Source organism: Pygocentrus nattereri, chromosome 15, assembly GCF_015220715.1.
Source record: "Pygocentrus nattereri isolate fPygNat1 chromosome 15, fPygNat1.pri, whole genome shotgun sequence".
NCBI classification, from domain to species: domain Eukaryota; kingdom Metazoa; phylum Chordata; class Actinopteri; order Characiformes; family Serrasalmidae; genus Pygocentrus; species Pygocentrus nattereri.
The window spans coordinates 13,938,508-13,959,433 of NC_051225.1; the positions used below are offsets into that span (position 1 = coordinate 13,938,508).

Consider the following 20,926-nt stretch of genomic DNA (forward strand, 5'->3'; position numbering starts at 1 on the left):
TGATTTCTAATTCAATTCACCTGTGCTTGTAATAGTCTCAGAACTTAAATAGTCCTTGGTTTTTTCTCCTCTTTGTGAGGTATTGCCAATTTCTTGGACTACTGAGCAGTATTTCTTTGACTGTTTGATTGTTTGACTTGTGCCTTGAACCTTTTGCCCACTTTCTGGATGTTGCTCTTTTGGATTTGCCCTTCTGCTCTGTTTGCCTGTATGTTTCAGTTATTCTAGTTTTTGGACTACGATATTGGACTGCGAGATGCAGAAAATGCAAACGACTTCTAAGACTAAACTTTGGAGGTGTGTAAATATCTCTGCCTTCCTGAAAAGCATGTCTGCTGGTGATGAATCTTGGCTTTCATAACAATCAACAGATTTTTACCATGTCATCAAGGGTTAACCACCATGTTTGTAATGTTACAAAACCCACTAAACACCACCAAACACTGTTTTGGCTACTGTGGGTCATACATAGGTAGTGACAGTTCTAGAGGTGTTACTCTACCACGTGTCACAGTGTGAAGCCCTTCTGGAACTGGATAAGACAAACAACTGATCTCCATAGCACCTCAGGAATAGTGATGTTATTTCTGGAAAAAACCTAACGAGGTATGAAATGTGAGTGGCGTGACGAAACAGGGCTGAGCTCAGCACGCACACACACGTGGCCTTAAAGTTGGAGTGTTTATTGGCTAGGAGCTGACATTCTGCTCAAGGGAGCTCCCTGTCTACTCAACATGGCCGAATGAATTAGAATCAAGCCGTGTTTGCCCTCTGTGGTAAACAGGAGTTATTGAACAGGTGGAGTGGAACGGGGAGGCAATAAAAAAGTGACTTTCTGAGAGAGATTAACAGAGTGAGCAGGCTTCTGTGAGAGAACCGTGTTATGTGCGTGAGCACATGATGGAAAGGCTCTCATCCACGTCCTCTCTCTGGTCCACACTGAGCCACTGGTAAGTGCATGTTGGGACAATTTAACCTACTTTCGTTCAAACATGCATATAAATACCTCAATCCAACATTAAGCAGTAGTTAATCAAAGGTTTGAGTTGGGAATATGAAAAACATTATGTCATGATACTATAAGGAACTCTGACTCAATAGACATCACCAATATATTATTATATTACAGGGAGATTCACTCGAAAGAGGCCCCGAATATTCTGTTGTAACCCCCGTTAGGATGAAACAATCCGAACCAAAAAAAATGCTACATATTGCAGCTTGATGTTTGTGTGTAATCAATTACATTACGTGTGATACTGGAACTGATCTCCGTTTTCTGCACATGAAGGGGCACAAAAAACTCTTTAACTTAGTAGAGATGTTTCTTTTTTAAAAAGTAAAAGGACATTTCAGAAAAATAGGCCTCTGAACACTAAACTACAAATACATAAATATACTGAAACTGTCAATATATACAGTGATATACATTTTGGGCTATAATGCCCATCAGTACTTCACACTATAATCTACATATGAATTGCAGTAAGTGTGAGATAAATGAATTAAATAGCCCTGACACAGGTAAATCAGACAAGATGAGGGCTGAGTATCGTTCAAAATCTTTCCATGCAGATAATAACAGAGAAACCATAACCTTAACTTTGAAACCGATTCCTGAATTTGTTCTCAACACCTTCTTTTCAAATTACACAATGAAAGTAGGTGTGGCTTAAACCAGAAACGAGTGTGTTGTACAAACCTGTTCACAAAAAAGTTAGGATGCTGTGCAAAATGTAAACACAAACAGAATGTAATTATATGTAAATCATTTAAACCCTATATTTAATTGAAAATGGTACAAAGACAACATATCAGTTGCTGAAACTGAGAAATGTTACTGTTTCTTGAAAAATATACGTCCCAACCTTTTTGGAACATGTTGCATGTTTTTTTCCCCCAAAAACAACATAATTTCTCAGTTTCAACATTTGATATTTTGTCTTCATACTGTTTTCAATTAATTACCGGATTTAAATCATTTGCATATTATTGCATTCTATTTTAATTTGCATTTGGCACAGCGTCCCAAATTTTGACCATGGTTGATCACTGACAAATTAAGAAGTGCTGACAATATCAGCAATGCTCTGCATTTAGTCCATACCATAAAAGTAGTGAATTTCAAAGCCCAAGACACTCTTCACTTGAGCCATTCACAATTGGGGGATGTAACAACAGTACTGTAGTACAACCACTCTTATAGCTACATCAAGTGGTGTTCCTGTCTGGATGGGGAATCGAACCCTGCATCTTCTATGTGTGGAGTGATGTTACCCGCTCTGCTATTTATTTGCAAACGAAATCCTTATCTATATGGTAGTGATTATTAGCTGTAATTCCGATATCAGTACCATACAAAAATATATATAAATTTTTTCTATTAATCTACAAATTATGTATGGGCCGCTCATACATTGTGTACCTGTAGTGTGAACTTGCATGACCACAGGTCAGGGAGATGGAATGTTCTCACGGAAGTCACCTCTTTTGTTTGGCTTAGAAGTGACTCGTAATTGTGTATGCTTGACCCTACTTTCATTTGAACATGTGTACAAATATCTTAAGCTCCTGTCCAAGATTTTTTTTTCCATGAAAGGGTGCTTTATGTGTCACAGAGAACGCTGTCCTGTTTAACAGTCCCCTGCTAGATCAGGGTCATTTGAGCCAAGGCCTTACAGTCCTGTGCTTTAGAGTTTGCTGTCCATTGAGAAAAGTACTAGGAGCTTTGGAAGCGCTCTGAATGCCTGTGAAAATGAGTTTACGCTGCAAGTGCACAGCGGCCGAAGAAGCGTCCACAGGTTTTTGTACATGAAACGCTTCAATGGGCAGTTTTCCTTTCGTGCGTGTGAGGGGCTATTAAGAATGTAGTTGACCTTACTGACCTCTCTCTCCTTTTCCAGCAATGCCAGCGTCCTGTCAACCTCTCTTTGGAGCTCATCAATCTGGACCTCTTTCAGACGCTGCTCTTCCGCCTACATGCACACATACACAGAGAGAGATAGAGAAGCAGGCGAAGGTGAGACACATTGGGAGAGAAGGCGTTGTTAAAAGTGTCAAGCGGATGCCTTTGCATAATGCATATCACACCTTTGAAATGATCCATTAGCAGTCGGTGGCGTGGGAAAGCACTAAATAAGCTGACTTGACTCCATAGAAAAGACACAATATCCTCTTGTGCAGCAGCCAATCCCCTCATCTCCACCTCTCTCTCGCTTACTTTCTTTTCTTTCTCATTCAGAGTGAGAGAAGGAAAGCCATTTAGACCCAGGAGGGCCTGTATGAGTCAGACTCAGGCCTTGTAATGTGAGGGGAGCTTCGCACCATTTTCTCCCCTCCCCTCCTCTGAGACACTGATTTATAATTTTAATATCTCTAATTTCCAGTGCAGTGCCCTCTTTACAAATGCCATTTTCCAATTTATGTCAAACTGCGTGACCATTTTTCTTAATACGGCTTGTGACAAGCTCGGCGGATATGCAATTCAGATGGGGTGTCCTGCAGGCGGGGGCTCAGCCATGTCAGCCTGTTTGTGTGTTTATCTTTATCAGCGCCCTGCCTCATGTTTCAGGGATGGGTGTGGGTTTCAAAATCAGACAAGGCACATTTTGTGAAACCCAGAGGGGAGAATATGGCTTTGCTGACTAAAATGGCTAAAGGGAAGAAAAAATAATTATCCTATAAATTTCATAATTACACTTCCCATAATAAGAGCTATGATGGCGCGAACGATAATCTATTAAAATATGCATTACCATTAAAAGCAAAGAATGGAACAAGGGCTGGCTTTTGTGGTTGTTATATGAATATTTATGTTAATTAAAACAAGGCTTTCCATTTGTGCTGTGCTATATCTTACAGACTAATGGGGTAGACGAGCTTGCGACGGTGGTGCAGGTAGAGTTCTTACCCTGAGGGTGGCGCTGTGGAGTTCCTGTCTGGTTCTGTTGAGCTGTTCCTGCAGGGAAAGCTTCTCTCTCTGCCACTCCCGCTCTCGCACCTGCAGCTCGCTGTGGGACTTCTGGAGGCTCTGAAGCTCCGTACTGTGCTCCTGCAACTGCAACACAAACACAAATCTTGCTATTCTTCAACTTTTACTGAGTATGGGATCAATCAGTGAGGAGCTCTAGTACCTCTGTTACGCTCTAGGAATAGAGCCCCATCCCACCCATCCTGAGGTCAAGTCTTGACCTCGGAAATTTCAGAAGCTATTTCAATCATGAGATTTATTGTTAAAACACATTCTGATAATGCTGTAGCCTTGCCAGAGGTGTAGCGATGGATATCAGAGGCCCACCCAATCAAACTGGGATGGAATACTGATTAATCTGCCTATTTTAAAATGTTGAAATTTAATTTGTTTTCTGTGAGCAGTGCCAACGTATTATGGCCAAAAATAATTAGGCTCTCGACTAAGCCTTGCCTTATTTTCCCCAACCCTGTAATCACTGCTTATCAACCGTTGCTATCTGTCATTGCCTCGAGCCATCAGTTCATTATCAGCACCCGTCATGTTTGTAACTAGCATGAGAAATTCAGTTTCATGAGGGTTTTATGAGATTCAAAGTTAATCCAGCGACGAAATACACACTCAGCAGTGACTGGCTCTCGGCTAACCTCAGAACAGCTCTGGTTTGGCCACAGAGTTAACTGCCCACTGTGGTTATCTCTGTGCTCCCCAGAGTGACTTGACTTCTAGATGTTCAGGTATGCATACACACACAAACACACACACACACACACACACTATAGGCCAATATACAACATAGCTATAAAAATGTGCGCGTTTATGAGAGTTACTAACAGATTATGCATGCAAAATATAAACCCTTTATTTGTTTTTTATTTGGATGACTTTTTAGTTGGATATTGTAGCGTTTAGATAAAGTTTCATCAGAAGCTGCATTGTGTAAGCATGAGAAAGTTCACTGTTAACTAGGAAACGGATGGCAAAATATTATGTAACAGAGCTAATATCTATGTACAGGGTGAGTCAAAAGTCACAGGACACCATTTTATTTTATTTATTTTATTACTGACTTTTATCTCTGGGGTCATCTCAAACAAATTGTGTATGCTGAGAAAATCCACAACAAACACCACCTTCAGCACCGCATCGTGGGGTCTTGTGACAGCATCAAAAATAAAATAAGATAAAATGGTGTCCTATGACTTTTGACTCACTCTGTACATTAGACTGCATTTTGTCTCATTAACTGTATGAGCAGCCTACGTTCTCATTAGCTGGAGTTTGGTAGAGACAGACTTTTAGCAGAGAGTAAAGGAAATAAAATAAATGTGAAACTGATTTAGTACATATAGGTTTAATATGCGTTTTGAGTTGAAAAATATGCATGTAAATACATAGTTCAATGATTAACTAAATAAAACTAAATAGGGTAACTGGAGTCAAATCAGTTTATGGGAAAGTAATTCATGGAAGAATGAAAAGATGGGAAAGAAACAGATGAAAGGAAAAGGTATTTAACAATTATTTAAGAGTTAAAAAAAGCAGATTTCTAAATTTGGTTAAAAGAATTTACAGTTAGTATAATATGCTTATTGGCAGTTAGTCTGTTCACTAAGTGATGTGGGACACGTTCTAAAATGTTGATCTTAGTTAAGGTCCTGGCTGTGGGGGGACATTTTCCTGCTGCATTTTGGGTCCACTTGTCCCCCCCTTTAGTCCTTGTCCTGCTTTGCTGGAATGAAAACCTGCAGCTAAACCAGCCCTTTATGAATAAGATGAGACATTCTTAATTCAATGTGTAATCTAGAGTTTGTATTTTTTTGCAGAAATTGCTACCTGACATTGCCTCAAGCATTCAGTTCACTAAGAGCACACCCATCATGTTCATAACTAGCATGAGGAATTCAGGTTTATTGAATTCTATTCAATGCAAATAAATAGCAAAACTGTTTAAAATGGACATCACTACTTATCATGAAGAATTTCTGAGCAAGCAACCAGAAGCAGACGTTTTTGCCAGGCGTATAAACACAGTTCATCTAGATATGCTTTATAGTAAAATGCAACTAGGAAAGTGAGAGGAAGACCACGCCTGACACTTCTTCCTTTCCATCCAACTTCCTATAAACATCCACCTCTACTTTCCATGTCCTGTGATGAAATTTTAACATCCCACCTCCCCACTTCTACCCTGTTCCTCACTCCATCACCTTTCTAACAAAAAAATCAGAGGCTCCACAGAGGCTCTACAGTCTCTCCTCATAATACGGTTTAAGGCACGAACTGAACTGAAATCACTCCGAGGTGCCACTTTACATCTGGTGCTTTGGTTCTTCTGCTGCTATAGGTATTCTAGGCCTGTAACGTTCTGGCTCTTAGCTGAGTGAGAGTGTGTGTGCGTGGTGGATGAGCGCACTGCAGTCTGTGCTCTGTGCACATTTATCAGCAGCTTGCTGACAGGCCTTTGCGAGGTGGACCAGGCCTGAGCAAGGCCTCTGCTGACTCTTAATGATGCCTGCACGCTCTTTAATGAGGAGCAGAGGCCAGCCTGGGTGACGGAGAGCAGAGGAGAGCCAAGGCTGGCTAAGCCAAACCCAGCACCCTAATGCTAATCCATCCCAACCCTTGTCATGATGTAGCCCCTGCCCTGTGTACTTTAGTGTATTCACCGCTCTAACACACCTGTCCAACTAATCTAATTAACAAGGCCTTCCCGAGTTTAAACGAGTGTGTTAGATCAGGAAAGAAGTACTACAAAGATATGGCAAAAAATATGGCATGATGATACACAATGGTCCTTATTCTGCAAAGTTGTGTTCAGCAAAATCTGACCATAAAATGAGTGCACCCAAATTTTGACAGTTTTGTTAATTATCAATTTCCTTTTTGGTGCATTTAAATTTCAGGGTAATTAATTTGTGGTTAACTAACCAAAAGTGTTAGCACGATCATCCATAATAACAATAATCAAAATAACAAAGAAGAAATAGCAATAACACTAATAATTTTCATGCATGGCAATCCAGAAAAAGTGGATATATCCATTTTACATATACACTGATATAAACAAACGCTGCTAGATTTATTACACTCCCTAACTGCACATATGGAAATGTATACAACAGCATGAGTAGCGCTGTGTGGAGTTTGCATGTTCTCCCCGTGTCTGTGTGGGTTTCCTCCGGGGTTCTCCGGTTTCCTCCCACAGTCCAAAGACATGCAGTCAGGCCAATTGGACATGCTACATTGCCCCTAGGTGTGAGTGTGTGAGTGACTGTGTCTGTCTGTCTGCCCTGCGATGGGCTGGCGACCTGTCCAGGGTGTATCCTGCCTTCCGCCCGAAGACCCTGACGGAGAAGCGGCTTAGAAAATGGATGGATGGATGGATACTGTACAATTGTACATTAGAAATAGTAAAGTACTAGTGTATATTGTGTAGACACACTATATTGCCAAAAGTATTTGCTCATCTGCCTTCACACGCATATGCTATGCTCATGAACTTGAGTGACATCCCATTCTAAATCCATAGGGTTTAATATAATGTTAATAATAATGTTGGCCCACCCTCTGCAGCTATAACAGCTTCAATTCTTCTGGGAAGGCTTTCCACAAGGTTTAGGAGTGTGTTTATGGGAATTGTTGACCATTCTTCCAGAAGTGCCTTTGTGAGGTCAGACACTGATGTTGGACAAGAAGGCCTGGATCACAGTCTCCGCTCTAATTCATCCCAAAGCTGTTCTGTCAGGTTGAGGTCAGGACTCTGTGCAGGCCAGTCAAGTTCTTCCACATCAAACTCGCTCATCCATGTCTTTATGGACCTTGCTTTGTGCACTGGTGCACAGTCATGTTGGAACAGGAAGGGGCTGTCCCCAAACTGTTCCCACAAAGTTGGGAGCATGGAATTGTAAGATAATATAAGATATTCGCATCACATGTGATACATGAGGTGGAATGAAACATTGTACTCACAGTCCAGTTAACTCCCAAAGTAACATAAATAGAAGGTGCAAATAAAGGGTGCAAATAACAGCAGCATGAACCACAGCAACATGAGTACGAGGTAGAAGCTGTACATCTTAATACTGATAATGTATAAAGTGACATGTATAAAGTGACGTGTAGTGGTGATATAGTGGAAGCACTGATTCAGTACAGCAGCAGAGATAAATAAGTGGACATGAAGTGCCATTGCGGTGACGTCTAATTGCAATTGAGTAGTCTTACGGCTTCAGGGAAGAAGCTGTTCCTCAGTCTGGTTGTTTTACTCTTAATGCTCCGCAACCTCCTACCTGAAGGGAGAGGGACAAAAAGTGTGTGTACTGGGTGAGTGGGGTGCTTCATGATGCCAGTGGCCCTTTTCCTGCATCTGGAAGTGTAAATGTCCATGGTGGTGGGAAGGCTGACTCCAACAGTCCTCTGTGCAGCCTTCACCTCCCTCTGCAGAGCTTTCCGTTCTGCCACAGAGCAGCTTCCGTGCCATACAGTGATGCTGGAGCACAGAACGCTCTCCACCACACATCTGTAAAATGAGGTGAGGACTGAGCTCCCGAGTCCAGCATGCCTCAACCTTCTGAGGAAGTAGAGGCGCTGATGTGCCTTCCTGATCAGGCTGGAAGTGTTATTACTCCAGGTAAGGTTGTTACTTAGGTGTACACCCAAGTACCTATAACTGGAGACTTCCACTGCAGATCCTCCGATGTGTAGGGGGAGGGGAGGGATGGTGTTGCCCCTTCTGAAATCCACAATCATCTCCTTTGTCTTCTTCACGTTGATGCAGAGATTGTTCTCAATGCACCAACTCTCCAGGCGTTCCACCTCCTGCCTATAGCCAGACTCATCACTATTTGTGATGCATCCAACCACTGCCGTATCGTCCGCAAACTTTACAATATGACAGCCAGGATGGACGGCTGAGCAGTCATATGTGAGCAGTGTAAACAGGAGGGGGCTCAGCACACAGTCCTGAGGGGAGCCGGTGCTGAGGATGATGGTGGAGGAGGAGATGTTGTGGATCCTCACAGACTGCGACCTGTTAGTCAGGAAGTCCAGGACCCAATTGCAGAGAGAGGTGCTCAGTCCAAGTGTATGGAGTTTGTAAGCCAGGGTCTGGGAAATCATGGTGTTAAAGGCAGATGTGAAGTCCACAAACAGCATACGGACGTAAGAATCCTTACTCTCTAGGTGGGTGAGGGCAGTGTGGACCACAAAGGAAATGGCATCCTCTGTGGATCGTTTTTTCCTGTACGCATACTGATGTGGATCCCCAGTGATGCCAATTTTGACTTTGATGTGGATCATAACCAGTTCTTCAAAGCACTTTGTGACTATCGGGGTGAGGGCTACTGGCTGATAGTCATTCAGTTCTGTCACTGTGGAGCTCTTGGGGACTGGGATGATGGTGGCGGGCAGGTGGGGATAACTGTCTGGATTAAAGAGGAGTTGAAGATGTCTGTCAGCACCTCAGAGAGTTGGTCTGCACAGCACTTCTTGTCCAAAATGTCTTGGTCTACTGAAGCATTAAGAGTTCCTTTCACTGGAACTAAGGGGCCGAGCCAAACTCCTGAAGAACAACCCACACCATAATCCCTCCTCCACCAAACTTTACACTTTGCACAATGCAGTCAGACAAGTACTGTTCTGCTGGCAACCGCCAAACCCAGAATCATCCATTGGATTGCCAGATGGAGAAGCATGACTGGTCACTCCAGAGAATACGTCTCCACTGCTCTAGAGTCCAGTGCTTTACACCACTGCATTCAACGCTTTGCATTACGCTGAAGGCCACGTGATGTTTAGAGGTCTATAGTGATTGACTCTGCAGAAAGCTGGTGACCTCTGTGCACTATGCGCCTCGGCATCCGCTGACCCCACGCTGTCATTTTATATGGCCGACCACTTCATGGCTGGTTGCTGTCGTTCCCAATCACTTCCACTTTGTTATAATACCACTGACAGTTGACTGTGGAATATTTAATAGCAAGGAAATTTCACAATTGGACAGGTGGGGTCCTATCACGGTACCACACTGGAATTTACTGAGCTCCTGAGAGCGACCCATTCTTTCACTAATGTTTGTAAAAGTAGTCTGCAGGCCTAGGGGCTTGGTTTTATACACATGTGGCCATGGAAGTGATTGGAACACCTGAATTCGATAATTTGGATGGGTGACTGAATACTTTTGGCAATATAGTGCAATAGGGGAATATACCTCTATTATATATATATTTTTTTAATATATACCTCTTATATATATATATATATATATATATATATATATATATATATATATATATATATATATATATATATATATATATATATATAGATAGATAGATAGATAGATAGATATGTAATTAAATTCCACAAGGGGACTACGCACCTAAGATTTTAACTCACCTTGCATCTGTGTAAATGTGATGTGACAATAAACGTGATTTGATTTGATTTGACTGTGCTTTTGTTTTACAGAGGCTACTACTGACACCACCCAAAAAATAAACAATACAAAACAAAGCTAGTGCAGAAGCATCTCATACATTGCAATAATACCACATTAAATATGTTATTTCAGGACAGTAACCACATTTCTGTCTTAGGTGCTTTGTTTATGTCATATTTCATTCTTTCAGTCATTGTAATTTCAACACTATAAAGTTTGGTCAGTAGGGGGAGCACTGCACTCAGATCTCAATCCAAACTCCACCAATGAGCACAGCTGTTGGCCTCCTTGCAGCTGAATAATGTCATTTTTATTCAGTGCATGAAATCAAGTGCTATCGTACCAGCACCTTTACATATTATTTACAATGAGCACCCCCTAATTTATTCAGATGTTTTTTATGCAAATTTGATGAATAAGGGCTATTACATATCTTGATATTTAGTGTTTTTAAGGTTTGCCAACAAGTTTGAATGTACCAACAATCAGATTTCTTAATAGGACTCATAATATGCACCAAGAAAGTCAGTGGTGCATATTCATCTTAAATACAGAAAGCATTTTTACCTTGTATTTTGTACCTTCCAGTGATTGCTCTTTGAACAATTAAAAAGTATATTTAATATGAATACCTTTTTAATGTTTAGACTGAATAACACTCTTGCTCTAAACAGGCAACAGGCAAGGAAAAGCCCACGGTGTCCCAGCATAGATAAGTACAGCTCACCACAATCCAGTATGGCTCAAGATGGATGAGCTTTGTCCAGCATAGCCCAGCACTGCTCAACACAGTCCATCATGGTTTAGCATAGTCCAGAATGGCTCAGCTTGGCTCAACATGGCTTAACATGGTCCAGCATGGTCCAAGACAACCCAGTATGACTCAACATGGCTTGATACGGACCAGCATAAATAGCTTAACATGGCTTAGAGGGGTCCTGCATGGCCCAGCATTGTACAAAACAGTCCAGCACAGCTTAGCACAGTTTAGTCTGGCCCACTATGGCCAAGCCTATATCCCCCCCCATCTAGCATAGCCCAGCAGAAGACTTGCGGCAGGAAGTACAGGCAGAACTTGCCTTGTTGCTTCTCTCCTGATCTCCACCTGCAGCGAGGCAGCTATTGACCTTCACTGAGCTCCACTCCCGCCACCGCTTGTTCCTTTTTTTCCGTCGGCGTAACAGAAAAAAAGAAGGGTAAAAATAACAGGAACAAGTTGTCGGAAATGAAATTTCAATTCATCCAGTCCCTTTATACACTGGCGCAGGGAGCTCGGCGAGGAGAGGGGAGGGGATCAATAGTGTTTAGACAGCAGAGCAGATTTTCTAAGCGCCGGATCAATAGGAAAGAGAGAGGGAAAAATACCCCGGCTTTTCTTTGGGTGTTGTAGTAAATACGAACAAATCAGTGGCCTTAGGCTAAATGGATTGACCAGCTGTTTCCGACTCCTGTGCTGTAAATAAAGATCTATTGGGAAGGCTCTGACGGAGACCCAGAGGGGAGAGAGGTGTGGAGAGACTGCCACTGTGCCTGAGCCTGTCTCCAGCAAACACAGGCACATGTACACACCTGCACGCTGAACCAGGTGTGGGAGAAAAAAAGGCAAATGTGAAGAACCAGCATCTGGCAAAGTTATAGAGCAGGAATCTCGTGTAATTCCTGTCTTATCATATGATTAACATGTGAGCTTTCAGTCTGAACAGGACAGTCAATTTTAAAGTTTTTATCAAACACCACCATCATCACCACTCATTCATTAAAACCATGGTAAAATTAACAATATCCCAGAAAACAGTCTTTATAGACCCTTTTAACTTCCTTTGTTCGTTGACAAGTACTTGTCATTACACGATAAGAATCCAGAGTTTCAGCACAGGGTTTCAGTGCCCTCAACTCTCTCCAGCCCTCTTCATCTAAGAAAGCAATTAAATGAGACCTCATTGTTTAGGAGTGATCATTGAAATGACTGATTTTGGGTCAGCTTCCCAACATAAGACTAAGCCTTTAAAACTTTAATGTCAGTAGTGATTTAACAAACTCCTTTATTTGAAGTCACAAACTAAAGATATCTCAAAAATTCGCTTTCTTCAAACACCTGATATCATATCATTTACCATCATTTCAAAAAACTAACTCTAAAAATGAAACTACATAAAAAATTAAACTATTATTTTTTGGACAATCATAACTAAACTAGTTAATGCAGCCTCAAAACTACCAAAAACTAAACTGAAATCAAGAAACAAATGAAACCATCCCTAATGGCTGGTTTTTATATATATATTTTTTTTGAAATTATGATAAATTATATATCAGGTGTTTGAAGAAAGCAAAGTTTTTAGATATCTTTAGTTTGTGGCACAGTAGTCATAATAGTCCACAATGAATTTACTTCCAATGTCTTTTATCAATAAACCAAATGGAGGCGGTTCAGTAAGTAAACTGAAGGCTCTCATTCACTGCGCATGTTTGGAGCACATGACGCTGCTGCCCCTCATCTGCGATAAAATGCGCAGATACGTTAAAATAAGTGTGCAAATGTGTGCAACATAGCGCGAAAGTCCTGGTTCAACGATAAGAATGGACGAAACTCCTCGGCAATAAAAGCGGTGACAGAGTTTGTTGTTCACTGGTTCACTTCGTCTTGCCCGAGTTGGGTGGAAGCTCTGACGTCGCTTGCTCGATGCTCCTCTGGTTGGCTGCAAATATGGGTTTCGCCTTCAGCTTTATAGAAGCCAATGTGCTTCCATGCGCAAGCTCAAGGGTCGGCAAAATGCGGCTATTTTACTCACCAAACTAAGTTTTAACAGTAGGTTAAATGGTCTTAAACGCTGGAGTTAATGTAGCGTATAACTGCCAGTTCACCTAGCGAGTAGCTAATGAAAAGGCAAAGAGAAAGATCTGAGATGAACATCCATAATTTGGAAACAAATATGTTTATAATCACTCCTGTTTTTCTGATACGTTTAATCTGCAACGAGGAACTGTTAAACACTAAAACCGTGAAGCCGAAGTCGCTTCTCATTCACCAGCTTATTTGAATTTACCCGTTCCACCTTAAATGGTGCAGCAGTTACGTTCTGGCACCTCAGGCACCATTTAAGGTGGAACGGGAAAATCTGAGCAAGAAGCTGGCGACTGAGAAGCTACTTCAGCCTCGTAAAATGCAGGACATTGAGAGGCATTTTACAGTAAACTGTTCTACTTTTGTGGAAAGGTTTCCAGCTGGAGATGCGAGAAAAGCGGCTGAGCAGCTTAAAGCAGAGCAAAGACTGCGTTGTTGTTTATATTATATTTTAGCCTGTACTAGCACATTAGCACTTGTTGGTTCTAAGACTGGAAGAGTTGAAGTGGCAGCAGGCAGCACAACAATTAAAAAGTGGGCAAATTAAATACTGATAGATTTTGATATGCCTGTCGGAGGAATCTGTGTAATTTTCTGCTTAATATGTGTTTCCTACTTTTTTCTGACACTATAAAATGACAAATTTATTAAGACCTGTTTTATCTGATGAATAAACAAAAGGGTGGTCTCAGTTTTTTTGCCCAGTACTGCAGAGGGTCACTACAGTTAACTAAAACTATTACTAGCATTCAAGCAAATTACCATTACATGAAAACTAGCAGTGAAAAAATGTGTTTCGTAACTGTAAAATTAAAAATAAATGACTTCTCAAAAACAAGAAACTTAAATCAACAGTAATGTACTACTAATTAAAACTAATTAAAAGGAAACAGAATTACTGAGACAGTAAACTTCAGCTGTTGGGTTTTTTTCAGTGCATGAATAAGAGTTTAGGAGTGGATCTCTTGTGTTTGGCTGTCGTTCAGCTGAGGCTGAGGCCGAGCTGAGCTCAGTCTACTGTTGCCTTTATTTTATTCTGTCCTCTTCGAACACCTACTATTACATCGATCCTCATAATTTCAAAAAACTAAACCTAAAACTGAAACTACATAAAAAATAAGCTAAATTATTTTTTGGACAATCAGAACAAAACTAAACTAATTAATGCACCTCCAAAACTAAAATAAAAAGTACTGACAATCTCAAAACGTATAGCAAACCTTGTACTGCGCATTACTGATGAGACCTGAGGTCAGGTTTGTGATAATTCCTCCTAATAAATATGAGTCACTGTGTGATTTTCCAGGTCACAGCTCCAGCTGTGCGGTGAGCAAAGTAGCTAAATGAGACGGCAGAACTTGATCACTTCACTAACTTTGCTCTAATTACTGCCGAGCTCTGCGGGCAGCCGAGAGCCGCTGGAGCGCTGTGAGCGTGATGTATAGAGCCACTCAAAGGCCTTAGCCAAAATAAAAACACCTCACTCGGGCTAAAACAATAAAGAGCAGCGCCGACTCGCTCCAAACCACAACATTCATCAATAAAACACTCTCCAACATTCATCAATAAAAGGCAGAGAATTATGGGAATAAAAGCATGGACTCTGTTATTGAGGTGCTCAGCAGGACAGAGTGGGGGCTCTGCCCATATTTGGCGAGAGTGACAGTTCTTGAGAAAGTGCCGCAGTGGTCACTCCAGCTCAGGAGCCCATCTGTTACACACACACACACACACCTACACACACACACAGCAAAGTGATTTATAATTGCCCTCATTCTGACACTGTTAGTGAGGATGGCAGTGACATGAAAACACTGCACTGTGTGTCTGAACTGACTGTGTTTGGGTTAAGCCCTCGGTTACACACACACCCACCACACACACACTCAGAGAAACACAGTTTGGAGTGCTGTGGAACACCACAGTGCCAAAGTGTAACGACACAAAAGTTCCACAATGCAAAATGCAATACATGTTCCAAGAAAATACACGCAAACATTCATCATTCATTTTTTCATTTATAAAATAAAATAAAATAAAATGAATGGCTGCGTCTATTTTATTTTATTTTATTTTATTTTATTTTTGAGTCCAATTGCTAAAATACCAAAACATTTTGCCCCTGATAAAAGCTCAGTTAACATAAATAAGCCATTTTGTAGGAAATTAAAATAAGCTGAAGTCGAAACAAAGAGTAAATTATCATTTGTAGCACAAGGGAGTTTCTTTTAGGAGTATCACGGAGTCTTTTTATAGGTGCAACAATCAACACATTTTATAGCTGATTTTATAGCCAATTTCTTTCTAATGTTTCGACTGATTTTTATTAGCTTGCTTTTTTTATTTCAACAGCCGAAGCTCACATTGAAGCTAAGGGAACGCTTGCAACACACAAACACATGAAAGTTATTATGTAAGTAATATTATGTGCTCTTAGTGGAAAAAACTGCTGTGTTAAATTCTTGAACTAGAAGGACTGACGTATTTAAATAAACATGAAATTAAACAAAGTGTAAAGGTAAGAGGCAACTGGCTATTTGGCGCAATGACTTCATGGATAATTATGCAATGACAAATTTGGTAGGGGTGCAGCAGCAGCAGCATCCAAATACGGTGTGAGTGCACTCACCTGACTTACGCCATAAAATTGCAACACAGGTTGGCCGAGATAATAAGATAATACATCGTTCGACTGTGTTTAAGTTCACTCTGTTTAATAGAGCAGTTGGCACCATTCCATTTACGTCTGTATGTCTGATAGCACCATTTTCATAGCTTAAAATCGAAGTGTATTCAACTCACAGGGTGCATTCAGTGTTCTCCCCAAATGTTTTAAGCTGGGTGGTAGACCCTTGGAAGGTATCACACGGTATCATCGCACACAAATATAGTGAATACACTAACTTCTACATTCTCTATCGATTTGTTTTTAAAACAGAGTTCAAGTCAATTTGAACTGCGTAAGTTCACTTACAGTCAGTACATTCATATTAGAAGAAATCATACATGATTAAACTCCTGAATGCTAGAAAGCAAACATTAGGCTGCCAATTACAGACCAATATCTATCCCAGCCAAGCACATCCGTGTGGATGGGCAGGTCACCTGGCTTATTTTATCATAGGGAAGACATGCACTGTAACACCCCTCTAATTACCTGTATGTCATTAAATTTTATATATAAATAAAAGTCCAACTCTAAACCTGACCCTAATCACCACGTAATTTGCCTTGTACTTCATTATGTTTCTTGGGGTCCACTGGTAACATTTTCGTGGTTTATGTACTAAAAGCAGTGGTCATTCATTTTACCTGACCGTTCTCCAACCATCATCACTTAGAATCAAATACATTTGAACCTTGAATCAAATACATTGTTTTTGTTACCTTTTATGACTGTTAGATGTAAATTACCTTGGTTCCGCTTGGTTGTTTTGTATTATGCCCATTTCAAAAAGCAGGCCAGGCTAAAAAACAATATTTATAACTTGAATATAACGGAAATGGGCAGAGCAAAACTGCTGTAAGCTCAAAAGGTGGATATGTGAATGTGTAGGTTTTCATGACATCACAAAAACAGTCATTTTGAAAAGGACTCTTTTTGCATCTTATGTTTCACAAGTGGCCTGTATGGACTGGGGCGTGAACAGAACCACAGATTTCCTATAAAAGCTCTTTACCACACTGAAACGTTTTCTTTTCTTTTCTTAGAAATTCATGACATTTTTTCCTTAATGTACAAAAACAAACACACACACATACACACACACCTACTACACAAATAGTTTTGCCATAGTCACTGCAGCTCAACTGAATCAGAATGTCCTCCCAGGTACATTGCCTTAATGACACGTCCTTCTTTTACAAAAGAGTGGGGACACAAACAGAGCCGGAGAGAGAAAGCGAGAGAGAGATAAAGCTTATATAAAGATAAAGCTGTTACCACTGTGCCTGTGCCATGTCAAAAAGTAGCACCCTGCTACAAGCGACACCCCTCCTTGTGCCCTCCATAAACAACCGATGAATGCCAGCCTTGTATTCACAAACTGCTATTAAATATTTACATCACTTCCCGTTAATTCAGGCTTTTCCTGAACCCCTTCCTATGTTTTTTGCCGTAATAGGATTGTTTTGAAATATTAAAAGTGTTCGTCTTAACAAACAGCGAGGCTGGGAACAAAAGCCGCTCAGCATTTCTCCCCGCCAGCTTACTGAACACCACCCCCCCCCCAGAAGACAAGAGCCCGAAGTAGGGGTCCAGACTGTGGTGCTAGAACGGCGAGTCTGCCACTCCCGAGACGTCAAAGCCTAAGTGAAGTTGACTGATTATGGTGTCAGGCTTCTTTCAGTGCACCTGCTCCTGGGCTCTGTTTGATGCCAGGTGTCAAAAAAGCAAGCCTTCTCTCGCTGCCTCCTCTCTAAAAAACCTGCACCCTCTCTTTAGTTAGGCCCATGTTTTATTCATAGGAGAGAATTTTTAGGCTTCGATTTAGATTCATGAAAACTCCCGCAGCAGGACTATTACTCATGAGAAGTAATTCCAGAGTCAGGGTCTAATTAATTTGCCAAGATTAGAATCAAACTACTCTTTATTCCCTCCCCCAGCACACTGGGTGGGGGAGTATACTTTCTATAGCATTCGCTATGAAACAAAGCATGCTGGTTCTGGCCGCTGCTACTAAAATTGAAAATGATGATTTTTTTTCAAATATCTCTGACTATCATAAGATATTTTAAGATTTAAATGTGTATTAATAAAGTTAATAAAGCTGAGTAAAACAATGTCTCATAAACCTGATCTAGCTTGTTTTCACTGGACTGTTTAATCCTATTCTGTTTCATTTAAAGTTGCACCAAAGCATTATAGATTTCAAGAAAGGAAACTCTGTTTTTAGTTAGTTTAGTATTTTAGTTTATGTATTTAATGGCTGATACACAACAGTTAAGGCTCTTTAAGGCTGATGTAAAAAGTGTCTGGTTCTGCTGTTATATATACTCTACTAGAACATGATCCACTATAGCTGAAAATACATACATGTATATTTAGTTTGTGTCACAAACTAGGGCGTCACATCAGTCAATTTAACATTAAATAATAAGCACTGAAAAAAATCAATGTGCATTCAACAATAAAACAAGCCTCATGCATCTTTTATACAGTGATAGAAACACGGTAACAGACAAAAACGGACAAGTTCTACTGTGCACAATGAGGACATGCATGTACCGTAACTGCACTGGTGGTATATTAAGATTAAGAGACCCTTATTAGTCCCACAACAGGGAAATTTCACCTCCACATTAAACCTATCTGTGCACTGAAACACCACATACACACTAGTGTACACACACACTCTAGGGGCAGTGAGCACACTTGCCCAGAGCAGTGGGCAGCCCTATCTGCAGCTCCAGGGGAGCAGTTGGGGGTTAGGTGTCTTGCTCAAGGGCACTTCAGTTACGTACTGTCGGCTCAGGGGATTGAACCAGCAACCTCCCGGTCACAGGGCTGGTTCCCTAACCTCCAGCCCATGAATATGAATATGAGTATATCCAAACGAAGTAAAGGGGCCAGTGATAAAATCTCTGAATGAACAAAGATGAAAATCGTAGATTTTTATTTATTCTGGCACAAAATCTTTCTGAAGAAGAAAACACAAGAGCAGGAATACAAGGCATCAATCAAAATCTAAGATTTGTCACTCACTTTGTTTTTCTGCTCTGATCTGATTTTTTTTGTTGGGCAATATGACATTTATCGATGTTGTGATAAATTACATCACAGTATGTCACAACATGCTTTTCTGAGCATACTGTGGATATCGTCAGCCTTAGGAACCTTCTCAGTTGTATGTTTGAGCATAATTTGTTCTGCTCAATTTGATTTAGTGCAGCAAAGTATGTGAAATTTTGTATCCAAATCACCAGATTCATAGTTTTTGACTGTAATTTTTAAATGCGGCACTACTCTGTCAATTCCAACTAATCAGACGACAGAAAAACGTATGTATTGTGAAAATGTCTTAAAGCAGAACTACATAGTTAAAACTGAAAGGAGCAGCATTACTGAGCTGAGAGGAAACAGCAGTTTCAGAGATGTCGAGTGAGATTTTACAGGAGTTTTTTTGAACCATGTAACATGTCTTTACATGTTCAGGTCACACACACAGGCCAAAAAAAGAAGGTTCAGCTCGATGTTCAGGTTGCAAATGCAGGATTAACATCATACTGATAAGGATATGATGACAGTAGTTGATAATGCACTCACATCCTCAGTGTCCAGGAGAAATCCGAACGTGATCCATTCACCAAAAACACGTCAGTGAAAGGTTAAGTGTCTAGTACCACATATGAAGTGGCTCAAATCTGACTTGAAAAGATCAGATCTGTCACATTAAGACATTAAGACATACAATCTCATTTGTCCTGCACTGATGCTGGTAATAGCATAAATCAGGCATCACTGAATTTTATCATTACTCTGATTAAACTAATCGGTCTAACTTTAAATGGATGGCCCTGAATAGGTTACCTATAGATGAACAATGTATTACCAAATTCTCTGTTGAAAGTCTGTTGCTTCTCAACAGTGTTGAGATTTATCAATGCGTTAAACTCAGGATCAGGATGAAATTAGGGTTAGGTTTGGGTCAAGGTTTAGGGTTGGGGTAAAATCAGGTAAACTTAATAGATAATTAGTACAATGGAAGTTACATGCAAGATCAGCATCTATGAAGCATTTACAGTGGGTTATCTGAATAGAGTGTCACCAACAAATCAATAATAAGTGCTTATTGATCCACACTGTGCTCTGTACTTGTTTGTAAACCCATTGATGAGGGATTTAAAGGCCACTGCTGAAGTTTCAGACTGAATCGCCAATAAGGGAATTGGGTTGACTGGGTTAACCATGTTTTTGTTATTAAACCAATGCTGCCAAAAATGAAAAATTAACTTTTGGGTTGGGTCACACCAAGAACAATATACATTTATAGATTATATACTGGCAGGTACTAAAATATCCCTATTATAAACTACACTGAAGGCTTCTACAGCCCCTGTACATCTTCAAATATGGCATTGCGCTTCCTCTCCTGCCCCCATCATTGGGCAGCTCAGACCAGACAGGGACAGAATGCGTGTATTCCTGGCCTGGACGTTGGGTTCTAATGCACAACTCTGGGCACTCTAGCAGGCGCCAGCCCCAGGCTATTCTCTAAGTGGTCTTTACTTGGAGAACTCAGGTGGCCTCTAGGGGGCCCAGATGAGTGGTGGAGGGGAACGGGGTGTGGGGGGAAGTGGGGGTTGTGTGGTGAGGCTGGGGCTAGCAGTCCCACACAAGCCTCTGAATAATATATCCATACATCATCAAGGCCGTGTCAGAGGGTGATTCACGGCAGAGGACTGGCCCGAACCACTGTGGTATTAGCTTTAATAATGCAGGCCGGGGTGAGGCGCTTACTCTTTCCTGACAAATATGGGCAAATCAATTAATTCCACTGACATTCTGCCCCCTCAAAGCCTCCACTATAAATTCCATGTGGCCCTGGTGTTCATGTTTTTTTGCCCCCCTCCCCCCAAAAAATGGAGGGCAAATGTAAGAGTCAAACCCTTCCTTTCGGGCTCTAATTTCCGAAACACTCAACAGGCAGCCGCATTTGTTATTACTGTA

The 20,926-nt window shown here is 40.9% G+C and overlaps 1 protein-coding gene across 3 annotated transcripts in view; it reads right to left on the reverse strand.

Moving 5' to 3' along the window:
* The window catches only part of LOC108433047 (trichohyalin), a 318,922-nt gene that overhangs the window by 80,082 nt on the left and 217,914 nt on the right, over positions 1–20,926 (reverse strand). For all 3 annotated transcript variants that reach the window (XM_017707316.2, XM_017707312.2, XM_017707314.2), the window contains 2 exons: positions 3,911–4,057; positions 2,886–2,975 (listed from right to left, as the gene is read on the reverse strand). In XM_017707316.2, the coding sequence (XP_017562805.1) occupies positions 2,886–2,975; positions 3,911–4,057 (237 nt within the window). The remainder of the gene's footprint in view (positions 1–2,885; positions 2,976–3,910; positions 4,058–20,926) is intronic.